Below are 24,935 nucleotides of genomic sequence, written 5' to 3'. Positions count from 1 at the left end.
ACTACCATGCCACCCCACTCTTTTGGCCCTGGGACCCATTTTATTGATCCAAATCGATTCAGATTCAGATTTGAATTTGGATTAATTGGGAACCGAATCAAATCTGAGGTGATTCAGATGGGTCAAATTTGGACCCAAAAATGAATTAAGGGTGTTTCAATTCAGATCCAAATTGAAACACCGAAAATCCAAATTGCACACCCCTAGTCCACAACTTATAGGAGGAAGTCCAAAACTTCCTCAAACTTATCCACAACCTCTGGATTGCAAGTCACAGCCATCACCCAAGATACAGTGCCCTTTTCCTGCTTATCTGTGGCTTGTCCTGCTTATCTATGATATCAGTACTGTAGTTGTTTCTTTAGTACACTGTGTCAGGTAACTGTCCATTTCAATAGGCACCCTAGATAATGCATCAGCATCCACATTTGATTTTCCTGGGCAATACTATATGCTGAAATTAAAATCATCCAGCTCTCCTACCCATCGATGAGATGTGGCACTGAGTCTCACAGAAGTAAAAATATACTAGCTGGGCTGGGTGCAGACCATCTGTGCCTCTAGTTAGCCACCATCCCTGCCCCACCCATGCCATTCCCCCCCCCAAACACCCACCATCCTTTCCCCCACCCGCCACTGCTTCCCCCACCTGCCCAACCACCACCACCATTGTTTTCTTCCTGCCCAGACTCTGCCACCTTCTTCCTCCCACCTGCCCCCGCCGTTTTCTCTGCCCATCCACCTGCCAACTGGCTGACCACCCGCCATTGTTCACCGCCGTCTTTTTCTCTCGCCAGGCCCCTGGCCTGATTGCTGCTGCCACCATCACTATTTTCTTCCCTCCCGTCCATCCCCATAACTATCCAGCAGCTGTTCGCAAACTCTCACGAGAGCTGCCACACATGGGATTAGCGATGGGTACATGATAGATAGATAGATAGATAGATAGATAGATAGATAGATAGATAGATAGGGGTTATCACTGTACACTGTAAAAGAGGGGGCAAAATATAGACAGTCTCGGAACTTGTCTATGACTGCTCACTTCAAGACCAGAAACTCTAGTTTCCCTGAGTGCATATGATAACTTTTTTCTGCTGCTGTTACTGTCCTTGACCCATACCAAATAACACGTAGTCAGCCTTCCTGTCGGTGATAGAGAACTGCACCGAGTCCTTTGTTGGAGGCATCCACATGTAAAATAAAGGGCAATGACATATGTGGATATACCATTACTGGGGGTTTCACTAGGTGGTCAATCAGCTCATTCAGTACCCGTTGATGATGTACAGTCCAAGTGATTAGTTGTTTGGAGGGTATAGGCCCTGAAATCTCTTGTGTTTTTGCCACCTTTGTGCCTTTTTTAGTCACGTTGTGAGAATCATTCATGTCAGATCCTAAAGGCGTCAGATCCTAAACATCTATATATTTAGTCCTCCTGGGTGTGCCTTTAGAATGTGCGTCCCAGCACCCAGCTGATTGGCTGGGCAGTGGAGGCGCCTAATAGCCTGAGGCGCACTCAGGAGGATTGGTCACCGCGGCAGCGGCGGGCCCAGCCACGGAGGCAAGAGGCCAGGCCCAGGCGGGGGGAAAGAAAGTGGGAGGCAGAAGTGGTGATGGGGAGGAGAGGTGGCTGGGCCCATCACGGGGCAGTCGTGGTCAGGAAGCGGTGACTGGGGCAGAGGGTGGGGGGGAAGAGGTAACCGCTGGCCCCAAAGAGTGCACAGATGCTCTGTGCAGGGTCGGCTAGTTAACAATTAATACCAACAAAGCCTTAACCAAACTGGATTGCATTTCAATTCTTTTCACATTTACATTTGAATGCCAGTGTTGGGCCCATACTCCATGGAAGAACATTCTGAGGTCAATACTGAGGTCTTCAGCATAGAGAGCAGACAAAATAAATAAATAATAAACCTGGAAAAGGAGGGCATAAAACAGGTCTCCACAATTTGAAACCATCAAGACAAATGTAGCTCTCAAACAAAGGCTGCAAACAATGACTGGAGCTATTCCTAGAGATTTTTCCCCTCAGTATTTTTCACAATATCAAGTCATTAACATCTTCAGGATTGCTTTCAATAGTCACCAGGGAGTCATTTGCACTTGGCTTCAGGCTTCCTTCGAAGTACACTCACAGCTTCAGAGATAGATCTGCATTTCTGAAGAGAGCATGCCTCTTATCATACTGATGATTCTACATCAGTGCCTCTCCCATTTGCTCCTGCATTTTCAGAAAAAGTAGCTTAAAACTAGCATTTTTAAAACCCAGGGACATATGTCGAGATAAGCTAGAATTCGCATCACAAAGCCCAGTTTGTGTGTGGAGTAGGTCCAAAAATCTCGCAGGGACTTAGAACATGCACAGGAACAGCCGGGCCTGACCAAACAGCCAAGTCTTACTCTAGTAATCATATAGGGAGTAGATTAAATTTAGATTAACTAAATTTAACCTCAGAACCTTGGTTAAACCTAGGCACACAGAGGCTGTCTGGGGTCAAACTACAAGTCACTTTAAGCAATTTTACTTTTTAAAAAACTATTTGTTTGCAAAACTAGACCTTTTTATCAAGGTTTGCAAGATTTCATATGCACCGATTCAAAAAGGGTCATGACTTTTTCATAGACTTTTCACGTGCTCTTCTTTTCATTATCTGTTCAATTAATTTACTGAGAAAAATGAATTCTGGAACAGGCAGAAAATATCTGTATGCATTTTCTGTAGCCCCAGCACAGCATCCCTCTACTGGCTACTGCTGGTGTCTATTTTATGATTCTTTTTTAGATTGTGAGCCCTTTGGGGACAGGGAGTCATTTTATTTATTTTTATTTCTCTACATAAACAGCTTTGGGAACCTTTGCTGCAAAGCGGTATAGAAATATCTGTCATCTGCAAGCAGTTTGCTTGCCTTCATACAATATAAGTAGGCATTGTAAATGGTTCACTAGTATGCCACAGTATGAGGTGAAAAACACAAAATGAAGTATAGCTATTATTTTATTTGGCACATGAAAAAAGAACATGTTATGGACGAGAGTTCATATGTGGGATGTTAAGCAGGCAAGAATATTGTATAATGTCCCAGTTTTTGAGATGTCTATTTAACTAGAAGAAATTCTCCAGGGTTTCTTAACCTTGGGCCCCCAGATGTTGTTGGGCTACAACTCCCAAAATCCCCAGACATGGCCTTGTAGCTGGGGATTCTGGGAGTTGTACTCTAAGGCATATCCGTGGCTAATCCTGTGCATGGCAGCTCTTGCGAGAGTTCATAAGCAGAAGCACTGTGGTGATTGGGCAGTGGAGATTCTATATGCAGATAGGGAGGAGGAGCAAGAGTGCGAAGGTGGAGAGATCTTTGAGGTGAGAGAGAGGGTGGAGAGATCTCTGAGGTGAGGGGGCTGTGGCAGGGGTGAGGGGAGCAATCAAGTACTAGTGCGCAGATGCTCTGAGCGGGTTAAGCTAGTTTCTTAATATTTAGGCATATCTGAAATAATTATAAAAAGTCAGCCAATGATTGTGGAGGTAATTTCATAACTGTGGGGGGAAATAAAACAGCTTGAACACTCTTTGAATGTTCAGTGAAACAGTAAAATAAAATTCAGCGTCCAACAAAGGTCTGTTGCTGTCTGTGGCCTATCATAGTCAAGCGATTCCTCATTTTAATAGAATGATTTCAATCCTGAAGTCCTACAGGATATTGATATTGACCACAGAGGCGTATCTAGGGAAAATAGCGCCTAGGGCAAGCACTGAAATTGCGCCTCCTGTCCAAACATCTGACACCCATCTTTCAGATAACTTTACCATAATATCAGCTGAAAAATACAAGTCAAGCTCATTAATCTTTTAATATTTCAAAAAATATTTAGCAGTGGATGTAGCCAGACCAAAAAATGCTGGAAAACTACAAATTTCAGTATGCTGGGGCTCATGAAATACCCAAATACTTTGTGGAGGTGTACTTGGAAAACTAAACAGAAGTGCCTGTCTAATTCTCTACTATGCATTGTAGCATCATTACAACATAAGTTTTAAAAATCAATGGAGAATTTGACTTTTCCCAGATACTCTGAAAATAATTAAAGGATATGCAGAGTAAACTGTGTCACTGCTTGGAATATATTCTAGTCTTTCAGAAAGACAGTTAAAATGAGAGAAAGAGAGCAAGAAACTCCCAGTGGGCCTTAATACTAAGGATTTCACACTGATTCAAAGACAAACTCACCATTAATAGCCATATTAGCAAGACATCACATTTAACTCACTTATCACAAGAAGCAAAGTAAGAGCAAATGAATACAATCCTATCTCATAAGCTTCAACTCAGTATTCACAAGCCCTGATTCTCTGTACATAGTACCAAATGAAATATGTGTACAGTGACTTATATTCTATTATTTTTTTTAAAAAAAAAAATTACCTGTAGCCCCTTCGAGGGGCTTTCTAAGGGCCATGGGGGGTGGTGTGCAAAGGTTCCCCCCCCCCGCTGGCCTCTAGGGCCTCACAGAGACCATTTGAGCATGCGTAGTGCCAATTTTGTTTTTGGCAGCCATTTTTTAAATTTTATTTTAAAAAATGGCGCCCCCACTTCAAGTGGCGCCCGGGCCACGTGTCCTGCCTGCCCTACCCTAGATATGCCCCTGATTGACCAGACAGAAATGAAAAAGGAGAACACCATCTTGATTTGCAAGCCCGTTGCCCAGATGCTGCTATTGCTAGGGGGAGAATAATCAGAAAAGGAATATATGGTGTTTGGGGTTAATCCATTCCTTGATCCAGGCCAGCTTTTGATTGGTGCTTTAATTACTTTTAGACCAGATCTGGAGTAAAGGCGAGGCTAACAAACAACCAGCAGCAAGAGCACTGAAAGCAGTCTGCACTTGACTCTCTGTAAATAATATATATTTTCATTAAACCATTCAAAACCATTAATATTCCTGATTCTACTCCACTGTCTTGTCCTTGTGTGCCACAACAATTTTCTCTGGATTCTACAGAATACTTAGTAAGGGTGCAGCATTCCCAACTCAAAGAAATTCATATAATGGCTCAAAGAGCATCATATAATTCTCAGTCAGCACCAACTCCAGGTTTCAGGGGCCCTCAGCAAACAGCCTCCATGGGCCTCCCACCCCAGCCTCCCTAAGGTTTGTGGGGTGGCTTACCTTGCTGGAAGGAATGAGAGAGAGGAGATAACAATGAAGCAACCCTCTTTACCAAAGGGGCTACTCCACCATCGCCACACTAACACTATAGGTACAGAGGTGATCTTGCAGACCAGTCTTGGATCCTTCTGAGCCTTTGCCAACTGCCCAACAAAAATGCCTAAGTACTGGCCCTGTTTTCAGCCATCCTTATCACAGTGCTATAAACATGCTGTGAACCGCCCTGAGCCATTTTGGAAGGGCGGTATATAAATCTAATAAATAAACAATAAATAATAAATAAAATAAAAGGGAGGCCAGTACTTCCAATTCGGCAGTCAACGGTGATAGATGTATTTAATAGAAGCTCTGTGCACATTAAAAAAAATTATTGGATTGTATATGTAGGGGTCTAAATTGTGATGAACTCACAAACATCTCGCAATAACAACCAAGAATTTTTCAAAATACTTGGCCAGAATTATAACCCTTGTCAATAACAAGCTGACTTCAACATACTTCAACATACCTGCAGTTTAGTGTAAATATCTAGGTTTATAACATACTTATGTAACATGTGCTATTAAGAGGTACCTTAAGAAGTGGGTCTCTTCTGTTTATCAGCCAGGGGATAGCAATTGCCCATACAGGTGGACCTCATTATCCATGCGGGCTCCATTCCCGAAGATTACCACGCCTAACAAACTAATGGATAATGAGTCATTGAAGCTATTCCCACGATCAGTAGAAAGCGGGCCAAGGGAACCTAGCCCACTTTCTGCTGATCATCAGAACCACCAGGCTCACCGGTGCTCCCAAGGCGGCTAGCCCGCCTAATTCCCCTTCCCCTTAAATGAGGTTAATGGAGCGAGTCTCCGTTAACCTCATTTTTTTGCTCGTGTGCCGCTGCGGTGCATCCCAACACAGCATCCAGCCCAACAGCTCTTGCCAGTGTCCCCCTTCTGCTTCTTTTTAGATTGTGAGACCCTTTGGGATTGGGAACCAGTTTTTCATTCTTTTTTTCCTATACAAACCACCAGTTTGAGAACATTTTTGTTTAAAAGCAACATATTTTGATAATTATATATTACCGTGAATTTTGTATTGTAATTATTTAAACTTGTCCTCCTTTGACATGCATATTGGGAGATCACGTCTGCAGCAAAAGCATTCACTGGGTGCATGTTTGAAGTCGCAGAATGCTCTTCATTCACCTAGGCAAAGAGAAGAAAGGCAGCAATAATAATCTGGTTGGTACTCAACTCAAAATCGCAGACTAAACTTGATTGTAGAGTTTCTGTTTCTCTAGAATATATGTATTTGTATAAAATATTCATATCTTGCCCCTCCAGCACAGTGCTACTTGTGGCAGCTCAGAAAACCACATAAAAATAAAAATAGACAAGCAGCAAAGCAGTATAAGAATAGGGCTAAAAACTGGAATCTTGATTAAACCAAGTTTAAATCCCTCTATTCGCCCTTTTTAGCTCCAAGCATTTCCCCACTGCGCCACTTAAGGTGGCATGATTATTATTATTATTACTTATATACCACTTTTCAACCAAAAATGTTAATATACAATAAATTAATAATAATAATAATAATAATATGTTCCCTGTCCCCAAAGGGTTCACAATCTTAAAAGACACACAAAGTGGATACTAGGGATGTGCAAATCGATTTGGGTACAAAATGATTTGTACCCCAATCTACCTGTTATGGGAGATTTGTGGATAAAACAAATCACCCCTGTGCTAGTTGGCCAGATTCGGACCCAAAACAAATCGGGGGTGATTTGATTCATGTACAAATCTAATAGAAAGAATTGATTCATGCACATCCCTAGTAGATACCAGCAATAGCCACTAGAAGAACACTGTGCTGGGGTGGAACAAGACCAGTTATATTCCCCTGCTGAATATTAAAGCATTATCACTTTGCAACGTTCCTCTTTGACCAGTTAGCAGAGGGCAGGTGGAGCAGTAGGGGAAGCCCACTGCATCCGCATAGCTGCTGTTTACATGCCCGCTTCATTAGTCAGGATGCCAGCTGGATCAGACTGGAGTTCCCACCACAGTCCCAGTCCCGATCTCATCTCTCCAATGCAGCTGCTATTTGCCCTGGGGAAAAACCTCTCAGACAAGATCAGGTCTCTGTCCAGATCAGGACAATGGAGCCAAAGGTTTGTGGTCTGTTTGTTTTTAAAACTTCTCCCATACTACTATCCCATCCCACAGTGGGAGGGTTGATCTAGCTGTTAAATACTGAATTTAAATTTAACCATTTAAATTTAAATTCAGTAAATAACCGCTAGATCAACCCTCCCACTGTGGATTGGGAGAGTGGCATAGGAGGAAGTTTAAAAACAAACAAACAACACAATCCTTAAAAAATAGGCACACTAGTAGCTCGAACCATTTGTGTACAGTAACATCTAGTATGACCCTGCCATAAAGCACCACTGCTCGTGAACTGTGCATTAAGACCCAATAGGTTGGCAGAGTCCTACCCGAACACATGTTCTGCTGGTGTCAAATGTTCTTCATGCTTATAGTCTTTATAAAAACTAGTACTTGAACTGGGAAAATACAGTGGTACTTCCCAAATAGCCACGTATAGCCTCCACGTTGAGTTGATTTTGTAATACTTAAAAAGTTTTAATTGACTCACAGCTGTCTAGCAAGAGTAAAAAAAAATGAACACCTTATAATTGGTTTCCTCATGAGAGAATTTGCAGGGTGTGGCAACAAAATTATTCTTGATGTAGTGAGCAATTGGCACTGTTCCCTTAAAAAAAAATAAATGTGATTCTCAAACTCAAATTATAGAACAGCTCAGTCTCCAAGAACACTAACCATCATTCCAGGTGGTTTAGTTTCATATTAACACATTTTAAGAAAAACTGGGGGCAACCAAGTATACAGTGGAAAGTTCTCTTCCATATTTACACAGAGACATGACTGTAATATATGGGGCAAAAGAATTTTGCTATGTTAGATAAGCTCTTATGCTAATGTTACTGCATATAAAAGTTGCCATTATATATGATCCAGTGGAGACTAGAAGTTAATTTATTTATTCAATGCTACTTGTATTAAGATAATTTATAATAGTGGTGGTAGGCAGTTTTCTGGGAGGTTTTGCTGTGTGTTTTGAAGGGGGGAAATTATGGTGTATGTGTTTAAGTCTTCCCTGGCAAATGGCCCAAAGGGATTCGGTAGGTTGAAACAAAATTATTCAGACTTGATAATAATATAATTTGTGCATTATAATTTAACGGTGATTTTTATAAAGCAGACATCAGCTAAATGAGCTGCAAGAAACACTATGTATTTGAAGAGATTCAGAGGAAAATTGAATGGGAGTTATCAGAAGTCATTCCAACTTCTGAAGTTATGACTCCTTGGTACTCCAGTCTCAACAATTTAATGCTAGAGTAAGCTGAAGAAAGTATATGTTCAGTGTGATTTATGATCTTTGGCTTCAGTTAAGATTGCTTCCTAGTACAGCATGATTAAGTATCAACATGGCCTAGAAAATAATTTAATCACTTTTTTAAAAGTTCCATTAGAAGAAAGTGTATACCTTGTTGAGATTTCAAATAATGCCTTGTGCTGTTTTAGTGGAAGATTTTTGCCTAAACCACAAATTTACTACATTATTTGTTTTGCTGTCCTGTATCCGAAAGTAAAACAGATTCCTCTCAGCTGCTAAAGGGGTGGGAATTTAGGCCAAATCTGCAGAAAACTGATTTTCTTTTTTCAAATAAAAATTGAGAGGTTATTCAAAGAGTGTCACTTTTACATTAGCCTTGCTGAAATCAACTCAAAATATTATTGTATTTTGAATCAATGATTTTTTGGGTTGTTCAGCTATGACTTTGATCCATTTTATCTTGCCCAATTTTATTTTATCTTGTTTTATGTCAGTTTTGTTATGGTTGGTGGCTGAACAAATAAGTTTCAACTCATTCATAATGCAATTAGCCATCGTAAGAAAGGCTGTTACCATTGTTAGCCAATGTTTCAGGGGCTATAGGAAAGCACCTATCTTGCTGGGATCTGAAGAGGATGCTGCTACAGCTGTTGTCTGGCCCAGCTCCCTTCTGATTTCTTCAAGCTCTCACAGCAAGCCACCTAGGATATTTTGGTACTTGAAGTGGAAAATCCAGACATTTCTAAAACTTCACAATTAGCTGTTGTTTAATAGTGCCCAGAATCTGCCTCCTGAGACTGCTGCTTCATTCTGCCTAATTGCTGCACCATTCCACGGAAGCTTTCTCTCACCTCCTGGGTTAGCCTGGCCTTGCCTCCTCACCAGCTTTCCTGAAGTGAAAAAGTCCACACCATAGGAGAGTCCATTATTTTGTCACTGACCCTTGTCTAAAAGTAGCTGATCATAGTAAAACAAATTTCTATTTCATGTTGCTCCAATTAAATTACAACAAAATTAATTTGAAAACCCTTAAAATTCAATTAACCTTTACTTCAACTCTTTCTTATTCCTAGAGGCAATAGAAAATCTGCACAAAGACCATGGGCTGGTTTAAACTTGCTTGAAATAAGGTCTTTTCTCCCCTCTGTACTATTGCAATGGTTTTGTTTTATTTCATTAAAATGCTTAGTACTTTGATATGTGTCTTGATTATAAAAAGTTCATTTGAGATTGATGCTAATTAGCCTACTTGTAAAAAAAGCTAGCTGCAGAGTTGTTCTTACACAAGGCACTGATAGTATGAAGTATTTCCACCCTAAATTATACAAAATTATGCTGTAAAATAATTCCCTTTTGCAATACTTCTTGCATTCTTCAGGGAACATAAGAAGAACCACGCTGGATCTAGTCCAGCATCCTGCTTCACACAGTAGCCCACCAGGTGTATCTGGGAAGCCCACAGGCAAGACCAGAGGGCATGCCTTCTCTCCTACTGCTATTCCCCTGCAACTGTATTTGGAGGCATCTTGCTTCTGAGGCTGGAGGTGGCCGATAACCCTCAGACTAGTTTCCATTGATAGACCTGTCCTACATGGATTTATCTAAATTCTTCTTAAAGTTATCCATGCTGTTGGCCATCACTACATCTTGTGGCAGGGAATTCTATAGGTTAAGTATGCATTGTGTGGGAAAAGTACTTTCTTTTCTCAATATAAATCTCTTGGCAATCAGTTTCATGGGATAACCCCTGGTTCTAGTGTTATGTATGAGGGGGGGGGGATTTCTCTCTGTCAACTTTCTCGACACCATGAATGATTGTATAGACCTCTATCATGTCTTCCCTCAGTCGTCTTTTTTCTAAACTGAAAAGTCCCAGGTGTTGTAGTCCTGCCTCATAAAGATGGTGCTCTAGGCCCCTGATCATCTTGGTTGCTCTCTTCTGCACCTTTTCCAGTTCTACAATGTCCTTCTTAAGATATGGTGACCAGAACTGCACGCAGTACTCCAAATGTTGTGGCAGCATAGTTTTGTATAAGGGCATTATAATATTAGCAGTTTTATTTTCAATCCCCTTCCTAATGATCCCTAGCATGGAATTGGCCTTATTCACAGCTGCTGCACATTGAGCTGACACTTTCAACGAGCTGTCCACCATGACCCCAAGATCCCTCTCCTGCTCAATGACTGACAGCTCAGTCCTTGTCAGTGTATATGTGAAGTTGTGGTTTTTTGCTCCAGTATGAATCACTTTACACTCGCTTACTTTGAACCGCATTTGCCATTTTGTTGCCCACTCCCCCAATGGACTGTATCACCATCACAAACAAAGGAGATGATTTCTCTGCGCCTCTTAAAAATATATATATTCATAAGAAATAAAAATCCCAACCCCTTAATTACAACTCATCCCAGGCTCGGACTGGCCCACAGGGCAACAGGGCATATTCCTGGTGCGCCCTACCCGCGCGGTGCCCCTGTGCCCCAACTCCCACCATTAATTACCTATTCTGCTCAAAACTTGGCGCCCTCCGCACATACATTCCACCGCCCTCTCCGTTCCCCCCGTCCGGCCCTGACTCATCCTGATATTTTTTAAATGTATATTATAATGCTCTAAAGAGATATTTGTAATAATGTTGACAAAACCTTAGAGATTAGCTAAGGCTCATGTCCTAATGCTGCAGAGAGACTAGGGAGTCAGAAGGACTTCTTTGCCATTGGGTCGAGCTGTTCTGATGCTAGGAACAGGCATTAGCAGGAATGATAGAATATGCAAGGGTCTTCAAAAGGAATTGGCAGCAAGGGAGTATAAGAAAAGAAGAACTGTAAGATGGACTGGACCAGAAGAATGAGCAGAAGGCTACAGAGGGTCCGAGAGGAAAAGGAGAACGAAGTGGTAAATCAGAAAGAAGCACATGGCCAGGAACAGAAGCTCAACACATTGAACTGAAATGACTAGTAAGTATTTGATTACTGGCTCCTAGTTTGGTAGAGCTTTTGAGACCACGGAGGTTAATTTGACAAGGTATGTTAATGCTTGTAATATCACTTCACAATCATGGAGTAATTATTCTCTGTGCACACACAGACAAGCACAATTTACATTTGTTTCTGCATTTTATGCTGCTAGAGTTGCCAACACTAACTGGTGCAATTTGATTCTCCCCACTCCACCCCACCCCAACCCCCACAATATTGTTCACAATATCAAGCTATCTATCTCTGGAATTGCTTTCAGGAGCGACCTGGAAATAGATGCTGCTTCCTATAGACTACAGACCCATTGTAGATGGTTGACAGCCCTACATAATACGATCTAGGTTTACTGCTTGGTCTTATAATCCTTTAGTACAGCCTCCATGTTAGGCAAAAGTCAATAATGCAGATAGATAGATAGATAGATAGATAGATAGATAGATAGATAGATAAGACAGTAGTATATATATAAAATCAAATATTCTTAAATAAACATATTTAATGAAAGTATTAACATACCCAACCATATTGCTTTGTGCGATTTCATTAATTGTTTTTCTTCCTTTTAAATTGCCTTCTTAAAAATATTCAGTGACAATAATTGCTAAAAATATAAGCACTGCACAGTACAATGTTCTGAGCTTGAGAGCAATAGCTCCATCTGGTGGGCTCAGAGATGGACCTATTATTTTTATAACACAATATCTACCCACTGCTCGGATTACTGACCTACTATTTTGGGCTTATGTTCCGGAAGGATAACTTAAAATTGATTAATTACATTTTAATGCACTGTAACATGTGCCCTTAAGTTATCTTCAGTGTGCAACATTTGCACTAAACAGTGTAATTACAGTATCCTGAAGGAAAGTGGAAAGAGCATTATATTTTTATTTGTTCAGATTATAGACATATCAGCACAGTGCTTAAATTGTTGATGATAACAGATACATATTCTAATCACCATTCCCTGACTCTGTACTCATGACAGATAACTCATTAGAAACACCACACCTAAAATCTTCAACTTTTAGGAATGTATGTTCAGCGGGGCAAAAAACTGAATTGTTAACATACATTAAGGGCTTATTCTTACATGCTGTGTGACCCTGTTCTCTCCATGTGCAGAGGTGCACCTACTGTAGGTAATTTTGGTGCCTGGACCTAAAGACCTTTGGAGGCCCCCCGCTCCCCTGTAAATTAAGCATCATCATGCTCGGTTGGGCGACCACACCAACAAACTAAAGAGGATTTGGGGGGGAGGGGCAGGGACTGTGGAAGCCCTGGACTTCAGCCCCAAAGTCCAGGGGTAAGAGCACCTCTGTCCATGTGATTATTCTTCGGCTCACTCATGCCTACTATCTTATGGAGTATACCTCAGCACAGATTAGTAGCAGCTCCTGCAATCACTATAATGGTTTTAGAGCTGCAGGAATTGTTCGTCTGTACAGTCATCTATAGCAACTATGATTGCATGGAGAGAAATTGGTGGGGGTGCTGTCACAAGTGTGAATTGGCCCTAATTCATATTAAGCCATTTGACTGTACCTTCTTCAAGACATCCGTAGGGGCACTTTAAAAAAGCTCAAGTGAATGTCAAAAGTCCCTTGCCGTGTATTAGACAGAAGCCCAACTGGACATATGGAGTTAGTGCTGTGGTTCTCTGGTCTCTGTTAGTCTTCTGGCCTTCAGCACATTCCGAAGGCTATATACTAACTACTAGAAACAACATAAAGATCAAGTTTGATTGGAACATGTTTTGTATGCCCACCACCACCACCACCACACACACACACCCCAAATTCTGCTGCATGAAAACCTAGTTCTGCGTCAAGAAGTTTCTGCTAATCAGGGGTGTTTTTTTAAAGTATATTAAGGATCAAACAAGACATGACAGGAAATGTGTCGTTTGATTTTTGTGTTTTCATTTAAAATATAGAGAGAGTAGCTGTAGGGGGTCCCCAGTACAGATCAGGACCATAATGCCAAGGAAAGAGGTAAAATATTTCTCCATACCATTTCCCTATAGCTGCTATTGGTTTTTTGAGATGTCTATTTAATTAGAAAAACATTTTAAAAGAACTGGTTTTCAAGTAAAAACAGCGTAATATTTCTTAATTTCTAGATATATCTGAAATAATTACAAAAAGTCAGCCAAGGATTGTGGAGGTAATGGTATGACAAACAATATAGCAACTTGCACACTTTCTGAATGTTTAGTGGCTCAGTAAAATAAAATCCAGCATCCAACAGAAGGCAGTTGCTTATTATTCATTTATTTGGTATTTTTCTATGTAAACTGCTTTGAGCACTTTTGTGGAAAAGCAGCATACAAATATTAATAGTAGTAATAGTAGCAGTCAAAGGTAACCACAGCTGGGTGTCAGGGACACCATGGACAAGGTCATGTGAACCAGCTTTGACCAGGGCCCACACAATAAACTGTGTCATATTGCTCAAAGAGAAATACATCAGGAGGTCATCCCCGAGCCTTTTAGGGAGAGGGAAGGATATATGTTAACCAATGTGGGCCGTGACACAAAAATATGTTAAATACTCGGATTTAAACCAATTCAGCTTCAATAAGGTCAGTTCAGTTTAGGTACCAGCCCTCTGACCTAAGCATTCGGCTCACATGATAACATGTCACATGCATCTAAGCATGTTTCATGAGCACAATGTGGGAGGGGCAATTTTTGCTCATGCCACACAAAATATGTCTCTGAAGATTCCCCCAAGGACATATTTGGGGGACAACAGAGGGGAGGCAGCAGAGAGGAGGAGTGATTGGCAAAAATCATCCCCCATTGTGCATATGAAATGTTCTTAGGCATGTGACTTCAGTCTGTATGTGAGCCACTATTAATTATGAAAGTGGTTTGACATATCCAGCCTGATTATATGATGTTGTATATTCTTGACTTACAAGGAGATAATGTTGCTCTGACTTCACTGGTCTTCCAGCCTCCATGCAGGCTATCAACCACGAGATGTCAAGAAGTCTGAATCTTGAGCTGTCGTCCACCTTGTGTGTCTCTAGCCATTTCAAGATTTCAGTGCAAGAATTATTCTCAGCCACAATGTGGGTAACAGAATTGCTAGGAAAACAAATATAAAGACAAACGTTTATCTCCCTCTTGAGTAACAGCTCATAGTGGCAAATTGGAGAATTGTGGCACAATCACAGAAATGGAAGACAATTTGATATCACAATGCCTTCAAAGACTGTTTCAAGTTGTATCTGCAGCATTGTTCAATACTGAAGCTGAGCATCAATTAACATCCTTAAAACACATGTACTTTCACATCACTGCCTGCAACAGGGAAACCTGTATGGCTTGCCCCATACTATTGGAATGAAGAGTATTCTTAATATTACCTGACAGCCTTGAAAATAAATAGTGTGCCTGTTCAATCTGAGAGCTTCATAATACTTAGGAATCTGTTGAATTAAACTCTTTAAAGCAATACCACTGCTAATATTTTCCAATAAGCCTTCTGTATTTGGATTAAGGTCTTTGCACACGGCAATTGAAAACAGGCACATGAAATAAATCCTTATTAATTATGCACTGTGTCTGAAAACCACGTCCTTGATCTTCAATATACCAGTCTCTTGTAAAATTGATATTCCGGTTTAGGTCCACATAAAACTGACTGAGTAATTTAAGACACTTACCAAAGCTGTTTTTAAATTACCACCCAAATGGGATAGCACAGAAATCCTTACCAACAGAATTATATTTGACATAGAGGAAATATGTGAAGTATTAACTCAAAAAATGCCAATTGCTAGCAAGATTTTATAGATCAGCTCTAGCTGCACTGGCGCAGGCAGTGAGTTTTGGCCAACTAAAATGGAATCCAATGACTGGGCACCATCTCTGCTAACTAAGGCAAAGAGGCACCTTTTAACATGGCGATTCTCTTTATTTAGCAGGGGGAGAGTAACTGGCCCTATCCACCCCCAGCACAGTACTTCCAGTGACTGTTGCTGGTGTGTGTCTTATGTTTCTTTTTAGAATGTGAGCCCTTTGGGGACAGGGAGCCATCTTATTTGTTTGTTATCTCTCTTTGTAAACCGCCCTGGGCCATTTTTGGAAGGGCAGTATAGAAATTGAATGAATGAATGAATGAATGAATAATAGCAAACAGCGCAGAGCACTGGCCACTGCTTGTTCACATGGCATGGAGAGAGGTGAATTTGTAGAGCAGGAATGGTAGTAACATTGTGAAAAGCAACGTTGGGCTTATCATAGTACTCCGCAGAGCAGAACAGCCACCAGGTTTTTAAATTATGAACAGTCTGGCTACTCTAGGTTTCTTTGACATTTGCTATACCTCAAAAGACAAGGCCAGTCATTATGGATCCGGGGATGCTGTAACTGTACAGCATCGGTGAAAGCATGCCTGCAAGCCCCATCCATTTGCTGATGTGCTCTGAAGCTCCCCCCACAACACACATGCACACCATAGGGATGTGCACGGCACCACGCAGGGGAGGCTTAAAGGCGGTGGGGGTGCTGCTTTAAGAGGGGGGGTGCACTTACCTCTCCTGTTGCTTTCCCCCCACCGGCATCCATATTTGTCAAAGCCCATCAGGGCAGCAGTGTACCTCCCTACCGCCCCATTGCCCCCATTGTTAGGATATAACCGGAAATAAATAAAATAAATAAATATCTGATGTACCTGTGTGCACAGGCGCACACACATCGGGCATGGGCGCACATTGGCCACACCATGCGTGCGCACACACTGGAATGTGCAGGCACCTCGGCTACTTCCGGTTATATCCAGACAACGGGGCAATGGGGCAGCAGGGAGGTACGTAAATGGGCTTTGAGAAAAATGGATGCCAGTGGGAGGAAAGCCGCAGGAGGGGTAAGTGCACCCTTCCCCACCCTTAAATTTAGACACCCCCTGCTGTCCAACCAGCGGAACCACCGGTTCCGTGCACATCCCTAATACACAACACACACCGTTACAGCATTTGTTGTTGGAGCTAGGACTCTGGCAGCATCAGCTCTCAGCTGCAATGTCTCATAGTGACCAATGGGGGGCAGGTTTAGGGTCAGATAAAAGTGCTGGACTTCTCCACTCTTTGTTCTTCCAGTCTTAGTCTCCATTTTGTCTCTCCAAAGATGGCTCTTTGTTTTAGTCTCTCTCTTCAGCCATGAACTACAGCTGAAATTAAGCTGCAGGCTTTTTCACATTTGTTTGTAACCTTTTCTTTAAATAAATCCTTGTAGTCCTTCAATACTAAAGAACTGTCTCAAGACCTCTTGTTTTGCTGCTTTCTCACCAAACTGGTTTTGCTTTGCTATTTGGGGACTGAACTGCCATTCTTCCCCTACATTTGTCTCACGGAGAGACCTCTGTGATCTTAGCACTGGGCACCCGGTATTCCACATGATGCCAATTTTTTTTTAATTGCATATCCAGGAAGCAGTGCCCATATAATTATCATCTAGAGGAAGAACTTTCGGCCAAACTACATGCGACATGTTGGATCTGTGACTGGAATGCCCAACGTTTTTATTTTTACTAAAAAGCTGACAACAGAGTTGAATTTTGTTTCTGCTGCAAAGCTAATGCTAAAGCATTTGCGGAGTGGGAGGGCATTTAGATCACCAAAATAGCATGGGGGAGGAGCAGCTTTTAAGTAAAAATAAAAATGCTTGGAGATCCAATCAGACATCTTCCTCAGCAAGGAGCAAAGTGTTTGTCCTACCAAAAATGTAAAAGAGGGATGACCACAAAAGATGCAGGGAGTCAGGAGCTCAAACATCCTAAGTAAATGCTGGTACATAACTAAGCATGCCTTCTGAGTCTGGGACATGGACCCCAGGTTCTGAGGGGCAATTGTTTAGTCCTGCCACAGTCGATCAATTTCTCCATAAACTGCAACAATAACATATGTTGTATTGCATGGGGCCAAGATTGAGGGGAATGTCAGGGTCAGCATAGGCCTTCTAGACCAGTGCCAGTAATGTCAACAGTAGTGGTGGCAGCCTCCTCATATGGAAAAATATTGCTCAAAATATTGGATCATTTAGTATTTTGTTTCTGGGGGGAAAGGCAAGAATACAACTAGTAGCACAAGAGAAGAGTTAACCATTGTTTCTCCTTGTTCTTTATATAGTTTGCATTTGTTTTCTTCCAGAAGTGTGCTTTACTAGTACTACCTCTACAGCCTCCTGCTCTCTTAAGTTGTCTCCATCTCTTCTGGAGCAACCTCTACTTTACATAATCAGCTGGTCTTTGATACATTTAGGGGAAATCAACAAGGCCAGAGGATTTTCTAATCCAGCATATTCTATTGATGTCAGCCCCACCAGTGGATAACTAAGACCATGAGGCTGTTCTCACAATGAGCCTAACCCAGCCTGGGGCAGGCCAGTCTGGGTTAGGCTGGTCATGAGAAGTGGTGGGATGCTCACGGATCCCTCCGCTCCCCGCCTGCCTAACCCTCTAAACAAACCCGGCTGCTGGTCGATGTTAAGGGTGCGTTCTCACCCTTAACCTGGCTGCCAGGTATCTTGTGTCTCCTTGGGCCGAGTTCAGCCCAAAGAGACACAGAGACAGGTGCACAGAGCATCCGTCTGACGGGGGAATCCCCCAATGCAACATGTGTGCCATATGTTGCATTGTGGGATGCCTGGAGACCAGAACAACAAGTTTCAGTCCTGGATCCCTCCACCCTGCTTCATGCTTCATGGAGTTTCATGGAGCAGGACTGCCCGTGTGGGAGCATAGAGCATGCTCCCACCATCTATCCTTTAATTGTCTGTGGGGAAGGGAAGGTTTGCCTTGCCTTTTCCACACCTGCTGTCACACGGACCCTGGTGATCCTGAGAATCACCTCCATGGATTTTTGAGTGCTCATTAATGTACTAAAACTAATACATCTTTAATGTCAGTTTAGAAATTCCACTAGTCAAACATATTGATTCATAAGAATCTTCTAGAGCCACTCTGAATGATCTGATTCACCACACACATTTTTTGTTATCAACACATGGCTAGGTTCCCCTTTAATTAAACTGCTGTGCTCTGTCTTGTTGTCTCAAAAAAATTTCAGTTAGAGATGTTTAACTTCTGCTTCCTGTGGTTTATATCCCTTTATATAAAATGTGCATATTTAATGTATTTGTATAAAGCTGAAGATCTGGGAACTTTGCCATTTCTGCACTCACAACAGCAGTTTAGCTAGCTGTGCCCCAGTTTCCTCTGCTACTTTTGCAGCTGCATCATATTCTTGGCAGAAAATGTATAAAATGTAAAAATTTCCACAGCTATTGTTGACAATTTTAAAACAGCAACAGTTAAATGGTCCTGCTTATTGTTGCAGTGAATCTAAAACAGATGCTTGAAAACAAAAGCAATGGGTTACATTCCCTCACTGAAAGTGTGAAATCTCTTGGCAAGACATCTCTCCTCCACATTTAATGTCTTCCCACCTGTCACTGTTATCACCAACATACACAAACATACATTGCAACAGTATATAGATTAACAACAGTGTGATGTAGTGGTTAGAGTGTTAGACTAGGACTGGGGAGACCTGAATACAAATCCTCATTTGGCCATGAAACTCACTGGGTGACTCTGGGCCAGTCACGTCTCTCTCAGCCTAACCTACCTCACAGGGTTGTTGTGAGGATAAACACAACTATGTACACTGCTCTGGGCTCCTTGGAGGAAGAGCAGGATATAAATGTATAGATAAACATTCAGAAAGCCTCTCTTCCTCTCTCTCGAATTCCATTGGAATGAAGACCCATCCAGTTCTGGTTCTAGCCATGTCACGTCAGTAAATATTGTATTATATTGCAGTAGCAGCCGGTGTGCGTGCTGCTGGGGGGCGGGCAGCGAGAGGCACCTTTAAGAGCAAATTAATAGGTGTTTACCTCCACTACCGCCACACCTGAATGCTGCTTCGAGCAGCAGTGCACCACCCAGCACCCCCTGTGGTGGGGGGAATCACCTTTGCCACTCACATGGCTTCTGTGCAGCCGATTCCCCTGCCGGCAGCCATGTGAGTGGCAGAGGTGATCCCGTGCCAGACAGGTGCTGGGCGGTGCGCTGCTGCTCGAAGCAGCATTCAGGTGCAGCAGTAGCGGAAGTAAGCACCTATTAATTTACACTCAAAGGTGCCTCTCACTGCTTCCCGACCTCCCGGCAGCGCCCACACCGGCCGCTACTGTCATATTATATTGGGTTTCTTCTTAACTGATTTGACTTTCAGAGATCAGCAGACATGGTCAAAAAATCAGGTCGCTAACTATGAGGAACATTATTTATTATTATTATTTATTACATTTAGAAACCGCCCCATCCAGAGGCTCTGGGCGGTGTACAATAACTTTTTAAAAGACATAAAACCCACAATTAAAACAATGCTAAAACAATATAAAAACAATTCAAAAATGATTAAAACTATTTAAAACCAATTAAACCAATTAAACCAATTAGTCAGGAGGCCTCAGGGTTCACAACTTCAATATTTATGGAACTGGTTGGACTTTTTATAATACGAGAAACAAAATCCCTCAACCCTCAAAAACTCAACAAATATACAGCCAGCAAGGCAGAATGGGCCTACTGAATGGTAAATGTTTGTAGAGTTGAGAGAGATATGTTTTCTTCCTTGAGGCTCATTTCATCTGATGGTAGCGAAATACCCATCATCATCATCATCATAAGAGGAATATGTATGGAGAAATGTTTATATCTTTTTTGCTTCTTATACCATCAGAGATAGTGGAGAGGTTTAGTAAGAGTCCCCAGATAGATAGATAGATAGATAGATAGATAGATAGATAGATCGATCTGTCTTTGGACTCTTACTAAACCTCTTCACTATCTCTGAAGGTATAAGAAGCAAGATGGACCCCCTCTGAACTATGTCCCAGATGGTTGCCATTTTACTTTGCCCTGGAGAACTCAATGGGAACTACAGAGAACAGACCAGGCATCAGCATATGGCAAATCCAAGAGCCCAGAACAGCCAATGCCAAGTTAACACCTGCACAGAGTCGGGAGGCTTGTCCTTCACAGCAGTTCCTCTCAGAACTGACCCTGAGAAGGGTCATAGGAACATAGGCAGCATACAGAGTCAGACCATTGGTCCATCTATCCCAGTGCTGTCTACACTGACTGGCAGCGGCTGTCCAAGGTTACAGGCAGGAGTCTCTCCCAATGCTATCCGGACAGGCCAGGAGTGAACCTGGCACCTTTTGCGTGCAAGCGTGCAGATGCTCTTCCACTGAGCTAAGGCCCCATCCCCTAAGGGGAATATCTTACAGTGCACACATACAAATGCAAACCAAGGTGGACCTTGCCTAGCAGAGGAAACAATTCATGCTTGCTACTACAAGACCACACTTTAAGTGGTGCAGTGGGGAAATGCTTGACTAACAAGCAGAAGGTTGTTGGTGCGAATCCCTGCTGATACTATATCGGGCAGTAACGATATAAGATGCTGAAAGACATCATCTCACACTGCACGGGAAGAGGCAATGGTAAACCCCTCCTGTATTTTACCAATGAAAACCACAGGGCTCTGTGGGGGCCAGGAGTCGAAATCGACTTGACAACACACACACTACCTTTACCACAAGACCAGCTCTCCTCCCCTCCTCTTTTCATTCACCACCCCCTGAATGTATCTTTCAATATAGCATTGCTATGCTACTTCCAGCATAGCACTGCAGCAATGCATTCTTGGAGAACTAAAATGTCTTCTCTCAGAACCAGAGCAGAGAGGCACCATTTTAATTGCCCTTCCTTGACATATTGTTCTTTGGAGTGGTATTGTTGTATTTATTGAACATATTTTCATACTGCCCCAAATTTGCGTTGTCAGGGAGGGTATTGCATTCTACCAGAGGCATTAAAAGGCTGCCTCTCCGCTCCAGCTCTGAAAGGGAGCAGAAGTGGGCACTGGTGACAGCAACAGCGAATGGTGCTTCCTGTCAGTGCAGTAGCTGAGAGGTGACCTTTCCATTCCCTGGAATGCACTGCCTTCCCATGTAGTGGGACTCCACAGCAATACTACATTGGGACATAGAAACCATTCTGGGGGAATTAAAATGGCATCTCTCACCTCCAAGAGGGAGAGCCGCCCAGAGTGGCCTACTGCTAATGCTTGCCACCGTCACTCTCCACTTGCTGAGCCAAATTGGGTGAGCCCATTGGCAGCAGCAGCACTGAAAGCACCACCTTTCAGTTGGTGCCATTCCTGGTATTGCTGCCTGCCGCTACTCACACAACTCCTGCTGCCTCCTGCTTCCCATTAAACCCAGCGCGCGCACCCCACACAAACACTAACATGGTGGGAAGCAGAGAGTTTGCCCAGGGTTTGCTCAGTCAGGGCCTTGACTGAAAACCATGCCAGCCACTAACAGCATAGCCTTGCCTTGAGTTCTTTTCCTTTCCTGCTAGAAGGAGTTAGATTGTTGTCAACTAGCTTTTATAGAGAGAGATTGATTATTAGCAAATTAGCAAACTGCTAACTTATTTATTTATTATTTTATTTATTCGATTTCTATGCCACCCTTCAAAAAATGGCTCAGGGCGGTTTACACAGAGAAATAATAAATAAATAAATAAATAAATAAATAAATAAATAACTAAATAAATAAATAAATAAGATGGAACCCTGTCCCCAAAGGGCTCACAAAGTAAAAAGAAGCATAAGATAGACACCACCAGCAACCGTCACTGGAGGTACTGTGCTGGGGATGGATAGGGCCAGTTACTCTCCCCTGCTAAATAAAAGAGAATCACCGCATTAAAAGGTGCCTCTTTGCCAAGTTAGCAGGGGCTGGCAAAGAGGCACCTTTTAACATGGTGATTCTCTTTATTTAGCAGGGGGAGAGTAACTGGCCATATCCACCCCCAGCACATCTATCTATTGCTGCTGGTGTTTATCTTGTTTCTTTTTAGATTGTGAGCCCTTTGGGGATAGGGATCCATCTTATTTATTTATTATTCTCTGTGTAAACTGCCCTGAGCCATTTTTGGAAGGGTGATATAGAAATCTAATTAATAATAATAATAATAATAATAATAATAATAATAATAATAATAGGGGCATATCTGATGAAAGTTTCTCATATCATGTTGGGAGGCACTGTCATCACAGGAGGAGATCAGAAACTTACTGTGGGATGAAGTGGATACTATGGTATTTTTATCACCATGATAGAATTGAGAATTTGTTTGAAGTTATTAGACACCAGATGTTCAAAGGTGAGCATTTTTGCTACCCACTGAGGACCTACTACTTAAAAATGACAGGAGGTCAAACAACCAGGAGTCTTGGTGGAACACAAGATCATCATCAGCCACCAGTACCATATGATTAAAAAAGATGCACATAGTGTGCTAGAGATGATGCTATTAACTAAGTGGTATTCTAAATATTCTAAATAATAATAAGGCTCTCTTCTGTATCTATTAAGCATGGTGTTATGAGAAAAGAAAGGGTAGTAATTATATTTCTATTCAAGATACAGAAGAGGACATTGTTGTTGTTGTTTAGGATACTTGGAATACTGCTTTTCAACAAACAAAAATCTCCAAGTGATTTACATAGCAAAAGCAATGAGAAGATGGTTCCCTGTCCCAAAAGGACTCACAATATAAAAAGAAACACGAGGAACACCAGCCTCAGCCACTAAGAGGAACAATGAGCTGGGTCGAATAGGGACAGTTGATATCCCCTTCTAAATATAAGAAGCCACCACTTTGAAAGGTGCCTCTTTGCCCAGGTACCGGGGGCCTTATTTGAATTATTCCACTCAGTCTGGGTCACAAAAGCTCACAAAAACTGTAAGTGGGAATCTGTCCAGCCTTTTAAATGATTGATCTGAAAGACCTGGGTCTATTGTTATTGTTAAATTCACATCTGATCTTTCAATGTGGGGTACATGGAATTTGCAGGCTCTCATGCATCCAGGCATTGACCAAACCAAGATTTGTCTAGCTTCAGCAAAGGAACTGCATAATTCAGCAAAGGGACTAAGTACCCTCAGACCATGCCTTCATGCTGTTCATTCTAGCAAAGAGGAGAGAGACCATATGACTGAAATCAGGAGCATTAGGGCATGTCAAAATTGCTCAGAGCCCTGAATCTCATCGACAAATTGCTCAGAGCCCTGAATCTCATCAGTTACCCCATCCTCCATTACCTCTTCCAGAAAAGAAATGAAGCAGTGGAGGCACCTGCACAGAGCATGAAGAAGAGCTCCTGGCCTCACCTAGTTCTCTCCTGCTTCAGCCTTAACTGCTGTATTATAATATAGAGACTTTGAAATAAATACTTAATTATTCTGGGAGGATATGATTGAGTTCAGTTATCAAAAAGGGGGCTGTGGGGGCCCCGGTCCTGGATCTTTTAAGAACACCCCTGAGATCATTAATGTGAGGGACTTTGGAGCAAAATAAAAGGGAAATGTAAGTGTCAGAATACCGCAGAACCTGGAAGCCCTGCGGATCATGGGGTGGCAAGCACAGAGAGGGCAGCATCCTTCCTTCAGTGTTTCCTCCCCCCCCCCCCGGGAGTGGTTGGAGATGGCCTTGGGGCCAACAGATGCCCGACAAACCAGGCTGCCAGAAGCAACACTAGAAGACTTGCAAGACCAGGAGTGGGAGGAAACTGGAAGTGAGGGGCGAGAAGGGGTGGGGCCAATGAGGTGTTCTGAGCCCTGTCAGTGTTGTACAGGGCTTTTTAAGGCAGAAGCAGCCAATGATGAGGGCTACTCTAAAGATGGGGTTGGGTTGCCCCAGGAAGGACACCAAGCAGCAGGATTCGCAACAAGACAGGAGAAAGAATTGGATGAGTTTCAATCCCCTTCCCTCATACTCTGAGGTTCACTGGAGTAAGAATAATTGCCTTGCTTGGCAACAGTTCCCAGAGACCATGGCAACCTCATTGGGTCTCCACAGTTAGTACAGAAACAAATGGAATTCTGTTTTATGCATTTAAGCTGGGGTCAAAAATTGTTCAGAAATCAATTTGTTCCCTCAGTCATGAAACAGATTTTTTTTTAATTCTATTGTCTCCTGATAATAGCATGTAGTGTGAAATCAGAGGATCTTGCTACTTTTAAATTGATTAGATCATTGTATCATAAAGATGTTCTTATTTGAAATCAGAAAATAATTAGGAAGCAAAAGATCCATATCACCATCATTGTAGCTCCCAGATTTCTCCTGTTTTATTTTAGGGATGTGGAGAAAACATCTGATAAAAATTTCTGATGTTTCTTCTTGGAGGAACGCTAAAAACTACACGCAAAATTCACTTTTGAGAAATTTCAGTTCTCCAAACTGAAGGAGAAAAGGAGAAACAGTGAAGGTTTTGAAAGTTT

General features: G+C 42.2%; 1 protein-coding gene across 5 annotated transcripts in view; it reads right to left on the bottom strand.

Annotated features, from left to right (window-relative positions):
- DNTT (DNA nucleotidylexotransferase) overlaps positions 1 to 24,935 on the bottom strand; it is a 291,853-nt gene that overhangs the window by 188,259 nt on the left and 78,659 nt on the right. For 2 of the 5 annotated variants that reach the window (XM_053304900.1, XM_053304899.1), the window contains one exon: positions 6,237 to 6,359. In XM_053304900.1, coding sequence (XP_053160875.1) covers positions 6,237 to 6,329 — 93 coding nt within the window. In that variant the 5' untranslated portion in view covers positions 6,330 to 6,359. Of the gene's footprint in view, positions 1 to 6,236; positions 6,360 to 9,153; positions 9,253 to 12,075; positions 12,112 to 14,482; positions 14,655 to 24,935 lie in introns of those variants that run through there. The other 3 variants (XM_053304897.1, XM_053304901.1, XM_053304898.1) reach the window with 3 other exon arrangements.

Source organism: Hemicordylus capensis, chromosome 3, assembly GCF_027244095.1.
Source record: "Hemicordylus capensis ecotype Gifberg chromosome 3, rHemCap1.1.pri, whole genome shotgun sequence".
In the NCBI taxonomy this organism is placed as follows: domain Eukaryota; kingdom Metazoa; phylum Chordata; class Lepidosauria; order Squamata; family Cordylidae; genus Hemicordylus; species Hemicordylus capensis.
The sequence above is the reverse complement of the archived record's forward strand: the minus strand, read 5'-3'. Positions and strand labels throughout refer to the sequence as shown.